At 43.7% G+C, this 20,532-nt stretch overlaps 1 protein-coding gene across 1 annotated transcript in view; it reads left to right on the top strand.

The window, feature by feature from the left end:
* Positions 1 to 20,532, top strand: part of Clpb (ClpB family mitochondrial disaggregase) — a 139,733-nt gene that overhangs the window by 88,181 nt on the left and 31,020 nt on the right. Inside the window, exon 6 of the mRNA XM_027942617.2 lies at positions 17,368 to 17,465. Within this exon, the coding sequence (XP_027798418.2) occupies positions 17,368 to 17,465 (98 nt within the window). The remainder of the gene's footprint in view (positions 1 to 17,367; positions 17,466 to 20,532) is intronic.

Genomic DNA, 20,532 nt, shown 5'->3' with positions numbered 1-20,532 from the left:
GCCCTGTGTGATAGGAAATGCTGACTGGATATCAGGGTCAGGCACATCATTCTGGCACTACTGTGCAACCTTGAGTAAATTCTTCCCACTCACTGAGTCTCAGTTTCCCCGTTTGTAAAATAAGAAAGTTGGACTGCAGTCTCAAAACTCCCATTTGTATACTTTGTGATTCTGAGTTGATTTTTGCCCTCTAATTTATCTAATTGCCAATCTAAAAACTCATATTTATTTATCAGTTATAATTTTTCTTTATCTGGCCACCATCATCCCTATTCTAGTTTCCACTAATATCTGCTCTCAAAACATCCCATATGAATTCTTTTCAACCTTACCACAGCATGTAGTTCTATAGTTATTTGATTTATGTATCTCTATTTCACGATGTAGTGAGTTCTCAAGAGGCAGAGTATGGATCTGTAATGCTTATATTCCTAGCACCTTGTACTGTCCATTGCATGTGATAGGAGCTCAGTACATATTTGTTGAATAAATTAATTCATAAATGGCACTAGGCATTATAGTGAATAGAAAAGAAAAAGATAACAGGCTCTTCCTTTAGACCGCACCCTTGAGTGATAGTTTGGTGAAAGTGCCCTTACACAAGGCACACTGAGGACAGCACAGGACAGAAGATAACAGGACCCTAAACTAAACAAAGAGTAAGAGCCAGGAAAAAAAAAAAAAAAGTGTAATGGGTAATGAGGAAGGGAAAGATCAGTGTTGGCATTGTAGAAGGCTTCGTGGAATGTGTGGGACTGCAGTCAGACCCGGATGGACAGGTAGAATTCAAACTAGCAAAAGGAAAGAGGGAAACTTTTCAGTGAAGCAGCAACAGAAATGAACCTTACCCTTGCGTGTTATTTAGAGATGTGAAGAAAACTGGCCACCTGCTGGGTTATGGGGCAAGGAGACTTGGGTATAAGACAGATGATTTAATCTTGTAATCAGTAGAGAGTTCCTAAAGTGGTTATCTATTGTTTGTGTGTTTGTTTAAGGACCATGGTAAATTTTCCTTTTAAAAATACACAAGATAAGCCGGGCTCAGTGGTGCACGCCTGTAATCCCAGCGGCTCAGAAGGCTAAGACAGGAGGATCACGAGTTTGAAGCCAGCCTCAGCAATGATGAGGCACTAAGCAACTCAGTGAGACCCTGTCTCTAAAATAAAATTCAAAAAAGGGCTGGGGATGTGGCTCAGTGGTTGAGTGCCCCTGAGCTCAATCTCTGATACCCTGCCCCCCCAAAAAATACACAGATAATAGTTTCAAGGAATGCCAGAGGATATTTAGTGGAAAGGAAGTCCCCCTTCCATGTCCCTGGTCCTCCTCCTCAGAGGCAAGCACTGTAACTTTTCTTATGTATCCTGACTTGATGATAATATAACTTGTTGCTAAAACAAGTTATCACCAGCAGCTTAAAATAACATAAATTTATTATCACACAATTCAGAAATAAGAAGTCTGAAATGAGTCTCACTGGTTAAAATCAAGGTGTTGAGGGACGGGGGTTGTGGCTTAGTGGTAGAGCACTTGCCTGTCATGTGTGAGGCACTGGGTTCGATCCTCAGCACCACATTAAAAAAATAAATAAACAAAATAAAGATATTGTGTTCATCTACAGCCAAAAAAAAAAAAAGGTGTTGACAGAGCTGCCTTCATTTTTGGAGACTCTAGGAGACAGTTTTCTTGCCTTGTTAGACTTCTAAAGCCTGCCTGCATTCCATGTAGCCCATTTACCTTTGAAGCCATCAGTGGTCAGTCAAGTATTTATTCATTTCATCACTCTAACAGACTCTTCCACCTTTCTCTTTCACTTCGAAGGACCTCGTGGTTACATTGGATAACCTAGGGTACCCTTCCCATTTCAAAGTCAGCTGATTAGGCTGGGTGTGGTGGTGCACGCCTGTAATCCCAGCAGCTCTCGAGCCTGAGGCAGGAAGATCACAAGTTCAAGGCTAGCCTCAGCAACTTAGTGAGAATAAAAAGACAAAATAAAAGGGGTGGAGATGTAGCTCAATGATAGAACACTTGCTTAGAGACTGAAATACAAGGCCCTGGATTCAAGCCCCAGCCCTGAAAAAAAAAAAAAAAAAGTGTTATTGTTTTCTGGTTTATCCTTCTTTTGTTCTGTCATATAAAATATCTGTATGTTTTCTTATTTGATCTTCCTACAGAAAAAAAAATAACATAATATTATGAATTGTGTTCTTCTATAGTCAATTTTTTTACTGATCAATACTTCCTGGAAATCATTTCATATTGGTTCACAGAGCTCTTCTTCCTCCTCTTTTTTTCCCTCCTCCTTTTTATAGCTGCCTAGTACTTCATTCCTGACCTTTGTTTGAGCATTGAGGTTTTTAATATTCTACAATTACAAATAATGCTACAATGAATAACTTCTTTGCATGAACATTTTTGGATTTTTGGAGGTAGGTCTTTATAGTGAAGTCTTAGAAGTGGTATTACTGGATGAGAGGATGAATGCACATGTTCTTTGGTTATCTATAGCAAATTTCTCCTTCTTAGAAGTTGTACCATTTTTCTTAACAACAAAAAAACAAATAACCCAATCAATAAATTGGTGAAGGAACTGAACAGATACTTCTCAAAAGAGGATATACAATCAGTCAATAAATATATGAGAAAAAGCTCAACATCTCTAGCAATTAGAGAAATGCAAATCAAAACTAAGATTTCATCTCACTCCAGTCAGAATGGCAGCTATTAAGAATACAAACAACAATAAGTGTTGGTGAGGATGTGGGGAAAAAGCACACTCATACATTGCTGGTGAGACTGCAAATTGGTGCAGCCAGTATGGAAAGCATATAGAAAGTCCTTGGAAAACTGGGAATGGAACCACCATTTGACCCAGCTATCCCTCTCCTCGGTCTATACCCAAAGGACTTAAAAGCAGCATACTACAGGGACATAGTCATATCAATGTTTATAGCAGCAAAATTCACAATAGCTAAACTGTGGAACCAACCTAGATGCCCTTCAGTAGATGAATGGATAAAGAAAATGTGATACATATACACTATGGAATATTACTCAGCATTAAAAGAGAATAAAATCATGGCATTTGCAGGTAAATGAATGGAGTTGGAGAATATTATGTTAAGTGAAGTAAACCAATCCCAAAAAGCCAAATGCCAGATGTTTTCTCTGATATGTAGATGCTGATCCATAATGGGGATGGGTGGGGAGCATGGGAGGAATGGAGGAACTTTAGATAACAGCAAAGGAGAGAGAAGGAAAGGGAGGGGGAACCAGGGTAAAAGAGATGGTGGAATGAGATGAACATCATTACCCTAAGTTCATGTATGAAGCCACGAATGGTATGACTCTACCAGAAACATGAAAAATTGTGCTCTATATATGTACTATGAATTGAAATGCATTCTGCTGTCATGTGAAACAAATTTAAATAAATAAATAAAAGAAGTTGTACCATTGTACATTAGCACTGCCTGAGGGTACCTCTGTCTCTTCACAGTTTCTCCAACAGTATATGGTGAAGCTTTTGAATTGCTGCCATTCTAGTGAATGAGAAATAGTATCCCGTTTGTAGTTTTAGTTTTATTCTTTTATAACAAGTAAAGCTGAATATCATTTTATATGTTTAGGGACCATTTTATATCTCCTTCTATGAGCCATTTATTCATGTCTTGCAATTTTATTTTTTTTTGGGGGGGGGTACCAACGGATTGAATCCAGGGGTGTGCTTAACCACTGAGCTATGTCCCCAGCCCTTTTTATTTTGAGACAGAGTCTCACTGAGTAGATTAGGGCCTCCCTTATTTGTTGAGGCTAGCCACTGGGATTACAGGCATGTGTCACTGCACCTGGCATCTTGCTCATTTTTCTGCAGGACTTTTGGTCTTTGTTTTTCTCTTGATTTCTAAAATTCTTTGTATATAAAGGATATTAACCCTTTTTTTTAAGAGAAAGGAGGGTTGTAGCTTTATTTACATTCAGCAGTCAAGATGAAAATGAAGAGTGACAGCTTACCCTGTATACACACATCTTTTTCCTAGCTTACAGGTACTCCCATAAACCACTGGGAAGTAACATCTTCTATAACATGGGCAGTGCAGTCTGTGAATGTTAGGCAGTGAAGGAACTTTTGGAACTCCTGTTAAATAAGTGCCTCACTGTGTTCAACTCCATCCCTCGGTAACCAAGCTGTATAATACTCTTCCCTCATCTCTCCCAGTTCATAACCTTGGCAGAAAAAATCCCATGATATTAACCCTTTATCTGTGGTGTTCATTGCAAATATTTTCTCCTACTTTGACTTGATATAGTTTTGCCACTTCCCATGTAATTATAACATATAGCTAGGATTGATAATTGCTGAGGTGATTTAAACCGTGTATATTGGAACTGTTATTTAAAGGAGAATGTATAATGAGAGAAGAAGATAGGGCCCTGGACTGGGCCTTGGATGACACCCATAATTGAGACAAAAGAATGAATAGAAAAATTCAAAGGAAACAGTCCTGCAAGTTGTGTTTTATGGAAATTAAGGTGAAAAAAAAAATAAGAAAGAGGCCAGATTGGCCATTGGCATTGATTGCTGCACCTGAGGAGGATGGAAGAGGTTGTTGGATGTGGTAATAAGGCCCATAAGCCTGCCTCCCACCACAACTCCATCCGTGTTCACACAGGCAGAGAGAAGACTCTATCTCTGCAGTGATATTGTGCAGCAGCATTGCCAGCAACTTCAGGAGGCCACTCCCAGCACATAGAAGTGAAGATCACAGCCTTGGTATGTTGTAACTGGGGCACAATTATTCAGTCAGCAAATATTTATCAAACTCCTACTGAGTTCCCGGCACTCTCCTAGGCACAGGGTATAACAACAAAGACACACACACACACACACACACACACACAAACACTTTTTTTGTGTGTGTACCAGGGACTGGACCTAACCCTTTTTTTATTTTTTATTTTGAGACAGGCTGTCACTAAGTTGCTGAGGCTGGCTTTGAACTTGCAGTCCTCCTGATTCTGCCTCCCTAGCCTCTGGGGTCACAGGCATATGCTGCCATGCCCAAGAAGATCCCGTTTTTAATTTGTGGTTCTTTCACACCACTTGCTGAAATGTTGGAAGTTTCCTTTACCCAAATCTATCCATCTGGTTTGTCAGTTGGTTTGTCTCCAACTCTGGGACAAAAGCTGGTAAAAAATCTTTAGAATTAATTAAGGAAAAGCACTCTTGAGATAAATTGGATCCCTAGTACCAGCAAGGAATCGTGGGTCAAAATGGTCCCCTCTGTGTTTGTGGTCTCTTCGTCATCCTCTCCTTGCTCATTTCCCTACCACCCTTCCACTTTTTATTTTTTGGTGATGGTTGCCTGGTGATTGGTAACTGTGGTTGAGCATTAAGAAAGGAGCATAAACTGAAAGAGTTCTTGTTGACAGAGCTTCTGTTTTTAAAACAAGCATTGCTTGAGATGAGTAATTCCTTCAGCCTTAATGGAGGGCTGAAAGTAGACATCAGCAGGTAAACACTTCCTGTGCCCAGAACCATAGTCTGTAATATATGATGACATTTCAAAGATGTTCCCTCCACACTTTTGATTCTCTCCATATGGGAAGTGCAGTTAGCAAAAATATCTCACTGGGTTCTGTTTCTCCACGTGTTCTCAAAGCCAACTCTAAACAAGGTTTCTCATCTTCTTGAAGTTCAGAGTGGAAGTCTGTGTGTTCTCGTAGCCTGGCTCAGCCACTGTCTTGGTGTGCTGCCACTCCTCCAAGCAGCAGGCTGGACTTAGCTTTGTGAACAGACGTGAGCAGAAGCATAAGCCATCTCCTGTTACCCCCTCTTCCCTACTATGGGTATTATGCTGGGATTGGTCAGCAGACACTTAAACATCTGGTCAGCTCAGTCCTTTGGGGTGGCTGGTGTTTTATAGACAACCCATCAAGATTGATTGGCCTTATAACTGAATTAGCCAGATGTGTGGGCATTGTGTGCCCTTTCCTCAGCCTCCCTTCAATGTTGTTAGATGGAAGCAGACATACGATTAGCATGTTTGAAGATGATGTGTTTTTAGTGCATGGACAAAAGCTGCTTCCTTCTGCAGAGACTCTGTCTTTGCCCCAGACATCAGCAGTATAATTATGACTGCTAAATTCAGCCCAGACCCCAGGCTCCGCTGCCTTGGTCTCAGCTGTCACTTGCAGGAGGGGGAAGGGAGGCTGCAGGGACCTAGGCTCTTATAGTCCACTTTAAACTCTGCTTTATCCAGAGCCTTTCCTTCCCACTGACAGTTGCCCCCCAGCTGCTTCTTGGTCACAGGGCACTCTGCCACCTTGGAGGTAGTCTGTGCTGGATTGCGGACAGAAGGAGAAATGGGCTGCTCTCCTGAAAGCCCATGACTTCCAGGAAACTTGCCAGAAAGAAAAATGAGCTGAGGATTCTTGCTCTTAATATACTTGTGTCACACACTATATTGAGGATTATCTGCCATTTGGAAAACCCCACCATAGGTGTGTATTGAGCAGAAGTCCTGGGCAGGAGATTTTGCTGTTGCCCTTTTCCTTGCCCAACTCTGTATGGTGACCTATGCTTGAACATTCATCCCATGGCTTTTATACCATGTCTTTTCTAACCACAATGGCCTATGTATTCTCCTTATAACAAACATTATAACAAAGCATTTTCAAATCTTTAATGATGTTTAATATTCTGTGAACATTTTTTTTTTTTTTTTTGGAGGGAAGGGGTACTGGGGATTGAACCCAGAGATACTTTACCACTAAGCTACATCCCCAGCCCTTTATTTTTAATGTTGAGATGGGATCTCACTACATTGCTTAAGTCCTCGCTAAATTGCTTAGGTTGACCTCAAATTTTCAATGCTCCTGCCTCAGCCCTCCACGTTGCTGAGTCTGTAAACATCTTGTATCTAGTGTATCTAACACAGCCCTCCGTACACTTGCCTCTGTGTTCCCATATGTTTAGTGAACGGCATCTACCAGTCTTGTTGTTGTTGTTCTACCAGTCTTACGAATGTATTACCAGTAAATCTGAAGACTTCTTGCTCACTTTCTACCAAGCCCTAAGAATTGCCTCTCAAGTACATGCCCTCCTCTGTCCCCACTACCTTGGTTCAGGCTTCATTGCTCACCTGGACTAATCTCCAGCCTTCTTGCTGATCTTCCCACCTCCCAGATTCCCCAAGATAGGGACCCTTATTACCTACATTTTCCATATGCATAACATGGTCACCAGGCTGTTAAGTAACTTGCACAGGGTCCACTCCTAGTAAGTGGACGAGCCATTGCACTATATTTATGATTGTGATCTCATGAACAGAATTCCAGTCTATGTCTCCAGAGCCTCCACAGGATCTGGCATAATGTAGGTGCTTTGGAATGTTGGTTGGTTGGTTGGTTGATTGGTTGAGTGAATGAATAAGTGTTATTCCCATTGAACTTGCCTTCAGACTCAAGACGGCCTGGCTGAGCATCTGTAGCTTATGCCAAGAAGTATGGATTTTGTCTCATCTCCTAATGCCCAGCTGTACACAGACATGTTCCCTCCCACTCAGTAACAAACTGCCTGGAACTCTTTCCTGGCTCATATTTACAAGAGAATGTGATAAATTCCGTATTGATCTCTCCTGTTCCACTGTAAATTTTGCAAAAGATGATTAAATAGAGCAATAGAGTCTGCAGGCATTGTGGCTCAATATGTTGTGGACTGGTGTATCGACCTCCTCCATCCAAAGGCAGCCAGCGCCTATCCCTGCTGCCCCAGACCAGTAATTAAAATCCTGTGAGACTGGGATTTAAAATCCAATCATATCCCTGAATCAAGCCTTCTAGCCTCCCCATGTGACGAGTGCAATAAGGTAACGGCAGGAGCATGTTTATGTCTGTGCTGAAGCAGTCCCCATAGGGTGGGTAAGAAATGGAGAGTTGGGTAGCCCTGCTGGCTAAATCACTTCACCCTGACACCACAGCCACTTGTAAGACAATCTGTAGGTACATAAACAAGTCCCAGCTGAAGACCAAAAGTCAGGCTGTAAGAACAAAATATCATGTGCAAAAATTCTCAAATTCTGTTTCATTGTGCATTTCTATTCTCACAGCCAGTATAGTTTGTTTAAGTGACTTGACCTTGATTGATCTATTTTTGGCCTTTAGGAACCAAATACATGTGTGTGTGAATTTTCACAGGAACCCTTGGACTTAATCTAAACTGCAGGCATCTTCCTGGTGCTGAGGCCTACACTCAGGGCACATTGTACTGTTGAAATAAACATGTCCATCTCCCCACTAGGGGACCAGGCACTCCCTAAGAGCAGAAACAGTGTCTTTGTAGCCCCTTTGTATCTTTAGTGTCTAGTGTGATGCCAAATATGTAGATGAGACTCTCAAAATGTAACTTTGAATTGAATGGGTAAGTAAATAGATACTAACAGTTAATCTTGAAAAAAAAAATAGCTACACAAAGTGTAACAAGTAAACTTACTGAGGGGCCATCCATTTGGTGCTTGAACACTTCAGTGATGGGGAACCCACTTGTTCCTGGAGCTGCCCATATTCTATCTTTGGATGTTCTGATGTTTAGAAAGTCAGCTGCAATCTGCTTCTAAGTCTTATTATTAACCTTGGGTTCATAGAGAATGAGTCTAATGCCAATTCTACATGATGGCCTTTCAAACCTGAAAATGGCAGGCACGTTCCCCAGAGCAGTTTTTTCTACAGCCTAAACCACTAGTTCCTTAAACCATTTTTCTCACATGGCTTCTAAACCCTTTCCTATCTTAATTACATTTCCCAGAACAATTTCCAGTTTGTCTCTCTTCCAAAATACATGACTTCCCATTTATCTCCGTTAATTTTCATATCATTTGTTTTGGCTCTTAGTGTCAGGTGTGTTTGGTGCCCTGCTCATCCTAATTACATCTGCAGGTTTGATGCATGGACCATCCATGTCAGAAATAAACATGCTGAATAGGACCACAGCCATTTGCTGCCACTAGAAACTTCCCGCCAAGTCACCTATGATCCATCAGTGCCCCACCCAGTTAGTACATCAATCACTTAATGACATTCCACATACTACTAGCATCAAACCCACATTTCTTCATTGCAACCCTGGGATTGTTCTGAGACATCCCTTCAAAAGTCTGCCAAAGTCCACTTTTGCCCTAACTAAACAGGTAATCCTGATAAAGAAAAAAATGGTGGTTAGTCTGGCATGGTTTCTGTGGACCCATCCTGATGCCTAGCTTTCATCACCCCAAATCCCTTCCTAGGCTTTTACAAAGCATCTTAATATATCTGATTCTGGAGACAAGACAATCTGCATGAAAAGAGGAGGAGGGGACCCCTAGGCTAGAGTGTTCTGGAAAAGTTGAGGCTAAACTCACAGAATGTAAGGTCTGAGTAGTAAGTAAAAAGGGTTTTGGTCCCACTGAAGAGGACAGTGGCAGCCCCATGTAGTTGGTCCTTCTAGTCAGTGCTGGGGGAGTGGACTGAAGGGTGAGGGGAGCTTGGGGGGGGGGGGGCAGCTGGGAATGCCTGGAAGGCCTGATTCTAGCTTTCACTCTCCCATTCCCAGTTTTCGTGCTCTTGGACTTCAACCTTCCCTTCCCCAGGTTTTTCCACTTTTCCAGTCTTTTTTTTTTTTTCCCCCAAGTGCTTAGTATATATACATGATCTGGTCTTCCCAGCTGGTGCTTCCCATCTCCCCACTGACAGTGTATGGCTCACCTGTCTTGTGGAGGGAAGCGATCATCTCTACCTCCTCATCCCCTGACACTTACCAGACGATATTGTATTGTTTCTGTCCTGTCTGGATTCTGACAGAGGACAAGACTAGTCTGCTTCCACTGAGTCCCTAGCCCCTGACCCCTGACCTATAGTAACTGTGCAGAGGGTTTTTAGTGAAATGGCTGAATGTAGCCCTGGCGCAGTAGCTCTCTCTTCCCTAAGCTTTATTCATCTGCCTTCGTGGAGGCAAGGGATCCTATCTGACCATGTCCATGGGAGTTAGCACTTCTAGACAACCTCCTAGGAGATTAATTAATGTGGGTCACCATTCACCATGGGGAAGCTTGAGTGGGAAGAAGAGGAGCCCCATTTTGTGCCCTTTCTACAAAGCTTTCTATGCCCAGCCTACCTCAAGAAACTCCTCTCTGTTGACCTGAGAGCACCTGAACATACTGGAAGGAGGAAAGGTTTTTCTCTCTTTTTGAGTCATTAAGCCTTTGATATTGCACTTTATAGTGGAAAGGCAGATTTGGTTTCTTTTTTAAAAAAAATTCTTTATTATATAAAATTTCAAAAGAGAGGATAATATAAGTTCCTGCTTTAAATCCTATCTTTCCTTATTTATCCATTGTATGACCATGAGCAAACTCTTTCAGGTCTCTGAGCCTCTGTTTTCTCAAAATCTTTGTATGATTAATTATTCAGACACTGTACATAAAGGTCTTATACCCAACAGATGTTAGTCTGTCTCCTTTCTCTTACTTTTCTTTAAGTCATCTTGAAAATAGAAAGAAAAAAAAAAAAACATCTCTCCTGCTTTCTTCATTAAATTGTTAGGAATTAAATCCATGGATGTATTTAGAGACTATGGCATATAATAAGTGCCCAGTGAAGCATTATGTGGGGAGGTGTATCTGCAGGTGCATATATCTGCATGTGTAAGTTGAGTAGTGCTCTGTAGTGTGGTTTTGGGGAAGAGCTCAAGATAAGTTATGAGGGGACTTCTGCTTGTTGCCTGTGATATGCTGAGCAAGTCTCTTCTCTCACCTTCGGCCTTCAGGAGCTACAGAGAGTAGCTATGTAGATTAAACTGAAACCTGACAGGCCAGGACCCTAGGCCAAGGGCCAGGAAAGGGAGTAAAGTGAGCAGGAAGGACAGCAGGAGCCCAGAAAGGGGAGCACTGGTCACCAAGCTTTGAACAATGAGTAGGATCTAGGTAATCAGGGATACAAAGGTTGGGACTTCAAATGTGAGGAGTGACCCGGACAGTCTGGGGATAAGGGTGGAGACAACATGTCTCTGAATACTTCTTTGGTGGGGAGCTCACCAGCAAAAAGAATAAATTGATCTTCATTGACACCTCTGGTCATGGAAATGATTTCTCTAATAGTCTGTATTTTCCAATACTGGGGATTAAACCCAGGGACACTCTACCAGTGAGCTATATCCCTAGCTTCCCACCCATGCCCTCCACCTTCTTTTTATTTTGAGAGAGAGTCTTACTAAGTTCCTGAGGCTGGCCTCAAACTTGGAATCCTCCTGCCTCAGACTTCCACATAGGTAGAATTACAGGTATGTGCTGATTTCTCTAATATTTAGCAAAAATTTCTAATTGGAGAGAGTGAACCAACTGCTAAAATAATGAAAATCCGAATAAAGGTGGTAAAGGAGCTGGAAGTAAAAGTGGAAAAGAGAGTGGTGTGAGCACTCCTACAGAGAACACTGCACCCTGTTCAATCATGTATTTAATTATTTTCAAACTTTTTATCTTACTCTGTCCTCACAGAACCCCTAGAGGTAAGCAGAACAGCATTCATTGCCACCAGAAAAGTAAAGCAAGTGCCTTGGATCACACAGCCAGTGGGTGTTATCCCTCATCCTGATGGCTCCCCAGCCCAGTGCTCTGTCAGAGGGAAGGGGCAAGTTATGGAAATGGCAGTTGTGTTAGAATGGATCGCTAGCACGGCAGTATGGCTCACAGAACTGGGGGGGAGGGGCAAGTATGCCAATATTATTGATAATAATGGCCTAACACATTTGTATAGCACATATGCTGTTGATTTTTAAATCCTCTTAATTACCTTCTCTGACATTCACAGAGGTTACATGGGCTAAACAGGATAGTGTCAAGGAAGGGGAGTGAGTGACAAGCCATCTCCTACCTCATCCAGCTTGTAAGCTTGTCCCAGCAGCACAGAGATCTGAAGCCACCCCCACCCCAATTTTAACACCCTCACAGGAAGAGTAAGTCGGCCTCTCTCTCCAAATTGTCCTTCCCCACTTCCCACTATAGTGCACAGAGGGTATTAGGCCTGAGCTGACCTATTGTCCACCCAGGCAGGGAGGCATCTGGGACCAACAAAGAGGCTAGAGGCTTCACCTTCAGAAATAAGGGCTGTGGTCATGCACTTACTCTCAGAAAGGCTCTTCTAGGGCAGCGAGAACACCATGTTCAGTATGGCCTAAGAAGATAGCACCTAGAGAGAGCATAGTTCATTTATCTGGCACATATTTCTGAGCATTTGAGCTGCGTAGCAGGAGGGTGGCAGTGTATCAGGCATAGTCCCTGACTTCTAAAGGTGCTCAGTCTTGAATGTGACAGATTTTAATGCAGAGGGATTGATGCAGTAAGACAGAAGCAGGAGCACCTCTAGCAGCATAAGAGGTAGACCCCACCTGGGGTGAGGGGGGGTGCAGCACAGAGGCTTCCCAGAGAAGTCCAACTGAGTCTCAAAAGATGATCAAGGGTTTGCAAAAGACAAAGGTAGGAGAGGGGTGACAGATAGCTCACATAATAAGGATCTGCACTCTTTAAATTGATAAACCCCTTGGAGGGCCATGAGCTTAGAGCTGGGTACTGGGGACATTCAGGGGAGCCAGGTGACCTGTTTCAGATGTAGCAGAAGGGAGTATCTTCCTAGGGAGTTGAGAGCTCACCATTAAGGACTTTTTCCACATAGAGCATCTCTAATTTTGTCAAATCAAAGGCAGGCCTGCACCAGAGAAGAACAGTGGGCTCCCTAGGCCCCAGTGGGCCAGGCCTTCTCTCCCAACAACACTATTTCCACTGTCTTACTTACCCTGAGTGATGAGGCCCCCACCAGCTACATGGCACCAACCAGCACCAGCCCCGTGACCATCCACCCCCCCACATCCTACTTTTCCTGACCCAAGTCCTATTGACAGATCTCCCAGAATCTGAAGGAATTCAAGACAAATGGTTAAGAGGATGGAGTTAATAAAATTTGAAAAATTGAGGCCTGTCACTCCACTAAACTTTTTTCAATACCACTGACAGAAACATATTTCCCCAATGAGTGACCTTCCACAGCTGTAGCAGGCAGGCGCAGCCGCAGCAGTGCTGCCAGAAAGCCAGTCTGCTATTTATCAGATATTATAAGCTGGGACACACTAATCTGGAGCAGGAGAGGAGGGGAGGGTCCTGCACCACACTGCCTGGGGTGCTCCAGGTGTTTGCCCCAGCCTCAGACAGCCAGTGGGAGGTGACGGATGGCCTGCGATTAGCACTCCCCACCTCCGTCCAGCCCTCTCACTTGCTCCCAGAGGCCTGGCCCTCTAGACCAGCTGCTTGGCCCGAAGGGGCCCTGGGTGGGAGGCAACGGGAGGTCAGGCCAGGGCACGGGCCATCCTGATGCCCCCGGAGAGGGCAAGCGGGTGAGACCCAACATGGTTATTTATTGTAATGTAATGGTTTGTGGCCGGTGGTCGTGGGGGTGAAATCGATCAGTGGTAGAAGTCAGGTTCTATCAATTATTACAGCAATTAGTCAAGTCAGCGAGGGCGTGGGGATGGGGGAGTAATATTAGGTGGACATTATCCATGGTGCCCCTGCTGCAGCCTTCCTAAAGTGGGGAAGACCTGCTGCCCTCAGGCTCCAGAACCTTGGGGAGCCTGGCTGGCATCCCCCAATGAGTGGCCTGACCTGAGAGCCTCCTGGGCAAGGGACAGTCCCAACACTGCTTTAAAAGGAGCCCCTGTGCTGGCTGGCCCAGGTGCAGAGATGTCCTACCTGTCCCCTTCCCATCCTTTATGAGAAGTGACATGACTCCTACTAGAAATTACTCAGTGGCCAATGTTTATGGCACACATTTTTCATTCTGTAAGCAAATATAGATCACTGACAGCACTTGTTTGGAGCAGCTAATCTCACCCTCTGTTCTTTCTCTCACTATTGTCTTCTCTCACCTTCTCTCCTCTCCCCCTCCCCTTCCCTCTCCCATTTCTTCCTCTCCTTTTTTTCCCCTGTCTTCCTGCATGTTTTTCTTCCCTTCTCTATTTTCTTTCTCCCTTCTCTAATTTCTTTTTCTTCTAGAGGTCTATCCCTGATCCCCCTCCACATAGCCCATATCTAGTTGACAGAGCTTTTCTTGAGGCTGCCAGAGAAAGAAGAGGCCTTTTCATCACTTAATTGGGGCTCCCTCTGCCCCACCTGTGCTGCAGGAGCTTTGTGGGGAGGGGAAGATGCTGCCTCACACTAGCCCTCTTCCCTTGGTGCCCAAGGTATAGAGATGGACTGGGAAAGCCATGCCAGGCAAGCAAGTCCCTGAGCACTGTGTTCCTCCCTGAGCCCTGACGGTGTTGTCTGTCCCTGTCTGTCCCTCCTTTAGCACACCATCAACCCTTGGCCTGTGTTACTATTGTGTGCTAATCTGAGCTGAAGTTGTGCTGGGCTCAAACTTGAGGTAGACATAGTTCTAAAGACAGGAAGAAAAGCCTTCAAAAGAGGCAAGAGGCCTGGCCACAGGTGTGCGGAGAAGACCTGAAAAGTGGTTTTATAGACCTCAAAGGTCTATTAAAGATATCAGTTGCTGCAGAGCAGTGGAGATATATAGACTGTTGTTTGTCCCTGCTAGTCCTACGTCATCCCACATACAGAGCCTCGCAGATAGTGCTGGCAAATCTGAAAGAAAGCATGAAGTCTCAATGGAGCTTGTGAAGAATTATTCATTGGTTAGTAAGACCACTCCTCTCTGAGGAGGCTGTGCTTCATCCCATAGGCAGTCAAAGACCGTTGAAGGATTTTTCAGCAGGGGTGTGTCACAGCCTCCCTGGTGAAAGCATGTAGTTAGGAAAATCTGAAGATGGGTTGGACTCCTGCTTCAAACAAATAAAGCTAGCTTTGTGTCCTTGGGCTAGTCATTTCACTTCTCTGGATCACTGTCAATGTCTGTAGGTTAGGTCTCTCAAGGTGGCTGTGAGGATGAAATGATAAAATGTAAATAAAGTGCAGAGTACAGTGCCTGGCACATTGGCACATAGTGAGTACTTGGTAAATACCAGTGCGGCTGTTATCACCACTCCTAGGTATCTACTTAGGAGACATGAAAACTTATATCCAGAGGCAGGAGTGGTGGTACACACCTGTAGTCCCAGCTACTCAGGAGGCTAAGGTGGTAGAATTGCTTGAGCCCTGGAGTTCTAGGCAAATCTGGACAACACAGTAAGACACCCCCCCATCTCAAAAAAAAAAACACAAAGACTTGTATTCTATATAAACTTCATAACAGACAAAAAGGAAAAGTAGTAGTCCAAATGTCCTTCAGTCAGTAGATAAATAAAGTGTAATTTATTAATAAAATGGAATATTGTTCAGCCATACTATAACATGAAGAATTTCAAAAACACGCTAAGAGAAAGAAGCCAGACACACACAAACAAACACATATTAAGCACTCCCATTTGTGTAAAATATGGCAAATCTATAGAGAAAGTAAACCATCAATTGTCAGAGCTAGAGGGAATGGGGTGTGTCTGGTCATGAGTATGGGGTTTCTTTTTAGGATCATGAAAATGTTCTGGAATTAGATAGTGATGATCATTGTGCAACCTTGTGAGTATTTAACACCACTGAGTTGTGTTGTTTTTTGTTTGGTTTTTGATGTTGTTTGGGGCCTTTGGGCAGTACTGGGTACCACCTTCTCTTTATTTTGAGACAGGGTCTCACTAAGTTGCTGGCCTCAAACTTGCAATCCTCCCACCTCAGCCTTCCATGTTGCTGGGATTACAGGCTTGCACCACCATGACTGGCTCTCAATTGTGTATTTTTAAAGGTTAAGTTTATGGCATGTGAATTACATCAACACAAGTAATATTTTGTATTATATTCCTGATAGAAAATAGGATCATGTATGAAAATACTATTTTTTCTTATTGATAATAAAAGTTTCCTTTGCCTAGATTGTACCTCCTGCTCTGTCTCTTCCCCTGTCTCCTTCCACACCTGTGTAGAGGTTGGCCTTTTCTTCTGCAGCCCAGGCAGACAGCCACATGCAAATGCTTAATAAACATTTACTGTTGTTGTCAAGTTTATAGGGTCTTTTAGAAAGCAGAGACTTTCGGTAGGAAGAGGTTCATATCATGATATAAATGTTTCCACAGACTGGGATTTAGAAAGGCTGATTTTCACTGTCCAACAACAGTGGTCGGAAACCCACCCTGAGCCAAGCCCTGTGCTTGAACACATCCCAGACAACCCATTCTATCCTTAAGGCAGAGATTGGGTCTTAACCCTTCATTATTTCTAGACACTTTTCTAGCAAGAAATAAGTTCAAGGAATATTTATTGGAAATCTGTTATGTACAAAGCTCAGCTTGCTTAGGCTCCCGTCTTCCTGCCTTGAGAGAAGGGTTTTGGGGGCAAGGACCGATCTGATTCTTCTGGGTTCCCTTGTGGTTTGCCAAATGGAACGGAACGGAATGGGTGGAGTTTGAAGAGGGGAGTGAGGTGCTCAGACCTGGGCTTCAGGAAGGAGACTATGACACTGCCTAAGGTCAAAGGAGCTCTTCCTCCCTAATTGCCAAGCCTTGCTCACAGTAGACCTTTAAACCATCTTATCTTAAGTGCTGCTGGCACTTAGAGAGAACGTAGATACAAGGCCCCCAGCTAACTTCTTCTTTTTGTCATGCTCAGAGTTCTTTGTCTCCATATCATAGGATCTAATGGTTGGGGAAGTGCCTGCCGGCACACACACATTCACCAGCTTTTAGAGTGGCAGAGCCAGGTTGCTGGTGATGCCCACAACCTTCCAAAGTGCTCAGGTGACCCTGGTGGCAAGAAATGCCCAGAGAAAAGAGTGTTAAAGGAGAAAGAGGAGCAGAGAGCAAGCAGAAGGGAGGGCCTTTTAGTTGCTACTAGGAATCTTCTCTGTTCTAGAAAGAAGTCCTTTCATACAGCATTGTGAATGAGTGTTCATTGGTGTAAGGATGTGTTGGAAAATGTAGACATTTTAGTGAATATATATGAATTTATATGTATCTGTGTTGGGTATGTGAATCTGTATTTGGTTGGTATATTTTGCTAGCATTTTCAGCTAGGTGTATTTGTATACGTACAACACATCTGCAAGTGTGTAGAACCTCTCTGTATAGGAAGTGTGTTTCTAAAGGCATGTGTATGCACATGTAGAAGCCTTGATACCCTGACCTCTGACAGAGAGGACTGAGAGTTCTCCGAGAACAGCTTGACATGTTTTTGCCATTATTCTACAATCTCAAAGGTTTCTACGGGCATTCCTCATGCTGAAATCAGGACCACAAATACCTATAAGCAAAGGCTAAGGTCCCACTGATCACTTACAGAGCCCCTGACTCTCTTCTTCTCCTGCCAGGAGCCAACCCCCTACAGAGGAATGAAATGGGACACACACCCTTGGATTATGCTCGAGAAGGGGAGGTGATGAAACTTCTGAGGACTTCTGAAACCAAGGTAAGTCTCAGAGAAAGGAGGTGGCCTGCTCGTGAGCACTACATGCATCATTCAGTCTTTCACTAAGTAGACTAGGTCAGGCTCCACACCAAAGGCCACTTTTCTTTAGGTGATTATTATGTTTAAATGCAAATCCAGCCCCTCTTCATATCAAGAGTAAGGAGCTGCCCTGGGAGGTCCTTGACCAGGGAGAGGGAGAGGCCTGGTCCACTTCTGGCTTCTGAGAATTAACTACTTTCAAATTAAATTTTGAGGTGATGTTCTTCCGGCTTTGTTTCAGAGGGGAGGACTAACCAGAAAAAGTCTTGCGCTTGAGGAGTGTTCTCCAGACCTCACATACTCACAGCCTCATTTTACATATCTTTCCCATCATCTCACTTTCCAGTACCTCACCCTTCCCATCCACATACACACCAGAGCCTGGTACAGAATCTGAGCCAAAAAAATTCTCTATCTTAATTCAGTCTTCTCACCCAAATTTTTGAACTCCCTGAGAATATGACTGTCTTCTCTTTCTCCCAGCCTCAAAGCTGTAGCTCAGGAATGACTGGACTAAATCCAAGAACTAGAATCACAGATCTCAGAACTGCCATGGTCCTGAGAAGTCATCAGGTCCAGTGATGGGAAATCTTAAAGAGCATAAGCATAAACATAGAAATCAGAGGGAAATTGAGCGTTCTGGTTGAAGGAGCCATGGCCCAGTGCTGCGCATGCAGCAGGCCCCTCCCTCCCGGGGAAGCCTCTGACAGGGCTCTACAGTGAGTGTGAGTTTTAAATCTCTGAAATTAAAATCAACTGACTTGTTTTACGCCTGGGGAAGTGGAGCCCAGGATGTGATGTGGCTTGCCTTTGATCCCAGAGTGAGTTAGCATCAAAACTGAAACTAGTAGACTTGACCACAGGTCAGGTTGTAGGTTCAGTGACAGACAGGGCTTGGAAGACCTGGTTTCTAGCTCTTTGTCTTGTGCTTTTCCCAGATCATAGGACCTCTTCTCTACACATTGACATAAGTGTCTTGCCATAATTCAGTGTGGCAGATAGACTGTCTTGAGTCAGAACACTCAGCTCACTAGACTGAGACAGAAGAGACTTGGTTTCTGACCCCAGCTCTACCACTCACTGTCTGCATGGCCTTGGGCTAACATTTTTTTATTATTATTATTTTGAGAAGAGTATCACTAATTGCTCAGGGCCTTGCTAAGTTGCTGGGGCTGGCTTTGAACTCCTCTCCATCCTCCTACCTCAGCCTCCCAAATCTCTGGGATTACAGACATGCACCACCCAGCTGAACAAAGATATATTTTTACTTTATGCTGCATGTCCATTCTTATTGGGGGAAGATGGTGAGCTCTCCTCGTCATAGGCATCCAGGGATCCCAAATGGCAAAGCAGCCACCCCTGGAATGTTGCTGTTTGCTTCTAGAGGGAAAGGATACTTTAAAGTATCTTAAATGTGTAGTTAAATGCTCAGCCTGGATGTAGAACCCTTTACTTGTCCTCACAGCTCATTGGCCAGAATTAATTCCATGATCGTACCCAATCACAAGGGGCTTAGAAGAGTAATCATGCCATGAGCCTAGAAGGGGAAAGCTGGAAATTCTTGGTGAACAACATCAACCATATAATTTGCCTTCCTGGTGTCCTTAGCAACTATTTTGTAATAATTTCCACCAGAAAAAGGAAGAAGTTTGGAAGAATGACTAGCTTTTCATAACCCACCCAAGGAGGTCCTTGGGACCAGAAAGAGCTGTAAAATTCCAGAGAGTAAGTGCATTCCTCCCTTGGTTTAGATTTTCCACTCTTAGGAGCAGCCTTGACAGCCAGGTCAGTTCCCCAAGTGCCTTCAGGAAATCCCTGACACCTTTATTTTATTTTATTTTATTTTTAAAGAATACAAGTTTATTTGGCTCACTATTCTGTAAGCTGGAAAGTTCAAGAATATGCCACTGGAATCCAGTCAGCATCTGGTGAGGGCTTTCTTGTTGCATCATAGCATGGTGGAAGGCAACACATGGTGAAACACAGGAAGCGTGCTGTAGCTCATGTTTATAACAAAGCCACTACAATGATAACCCATTAATTCATTAATCCAAGAATAGAATAATCCAGATCCTTCATTACCTGATATATGTAGGCCAAACATCCTGGTTCTCAATGCTGCTTCAATGGGAATTGAGTTTCAACATAGGTTTTAGAAGGAACAAACCTCATCCAAATCATAGCAACAATTTTCTTATACAAACACAGATCAACTGTTTATCTCAAAAATGATTATATTTATCTGGCAGTTTCCTTTATTTTAATTGCCTTCTACTGGACATTGGGAAATACATGGTCAGTAGATTATCCTCTTACAGGTAAGAGTCCCTGACACCTTTAGCTGTGGAGACTGCTCCCCTCCTCATCTCTCCGACTAAACCCAATGGCTGCCTGCCAGAGACAAGCACCGGACTTGGCCAAGAGTACCCACAGTTTGTCAGGTCGTATGAGTTAGGGCAGCTACTAATCTGGCCATATGAAGCAAGAGAACTGGCCTCTTGGTGCCGTCACAGGTGAAGGGAACCAGGTTACTGAAAGACGCTTAAATTTTGACTGTTTAAAGGAAGTGGCTTGTTGTTGACCACATTATTACAAGGCTAATGTCCGGAGTGAATACATGATAGTTGTAGTCCCCCGTGTGAGTCAGACCTTTCTGGAGCAGCAAGGGCAATTATAGACAGCACGTTCTAGTAGATGCTAGAGGAGCTGTGCCGTGAAAAAAAGCTGAAGGCAACAGGGATATCTGGCCTGGGGGGTGGTGGGCCAGCATTTAGGCACAGGAATGGCTCAGGGTAAAGAGAATAGGTTGCACTCAGTGGTAAAGCTAGCCCAGAGTCAGGCTGATTAGGATGCCTCTGCTGGGAGGAGCTCCCTAGGAAGCTGACCCAAAGTGGAGGGGGCTGCTTGGAGGCTGGAAGAGCATGTAGAGCCAGCCAGGGATTCCAAGACCTCTCAGCTGGAAGCCCATTTCATCTGTTGTTACCTATATGTTCTTGATCCCTTCAGGCATTTGATACTTTCTTCTTGC

Source organism: Marmota flaviventris, chromosome 9 (genome assembly GCF_047511675.1).
Source record: "Marmota flaviventris isolate mMarFla1 chromosome 9, mMarFla1.hap1, whole genome shotgun sequence".
In the NCBI taxonomy this organism is placed as follows: Eukaryota; Metazoa; Chordata; class Mammalia; order Rodentia; family Sciuridae; genus Marmota; species Marmota flaviventris.
The sequence above is the reverse complement of the archived record's forward strand: the minus strand, read 5'-3'. Positions and strand labels throughout refer to the sequence as shown.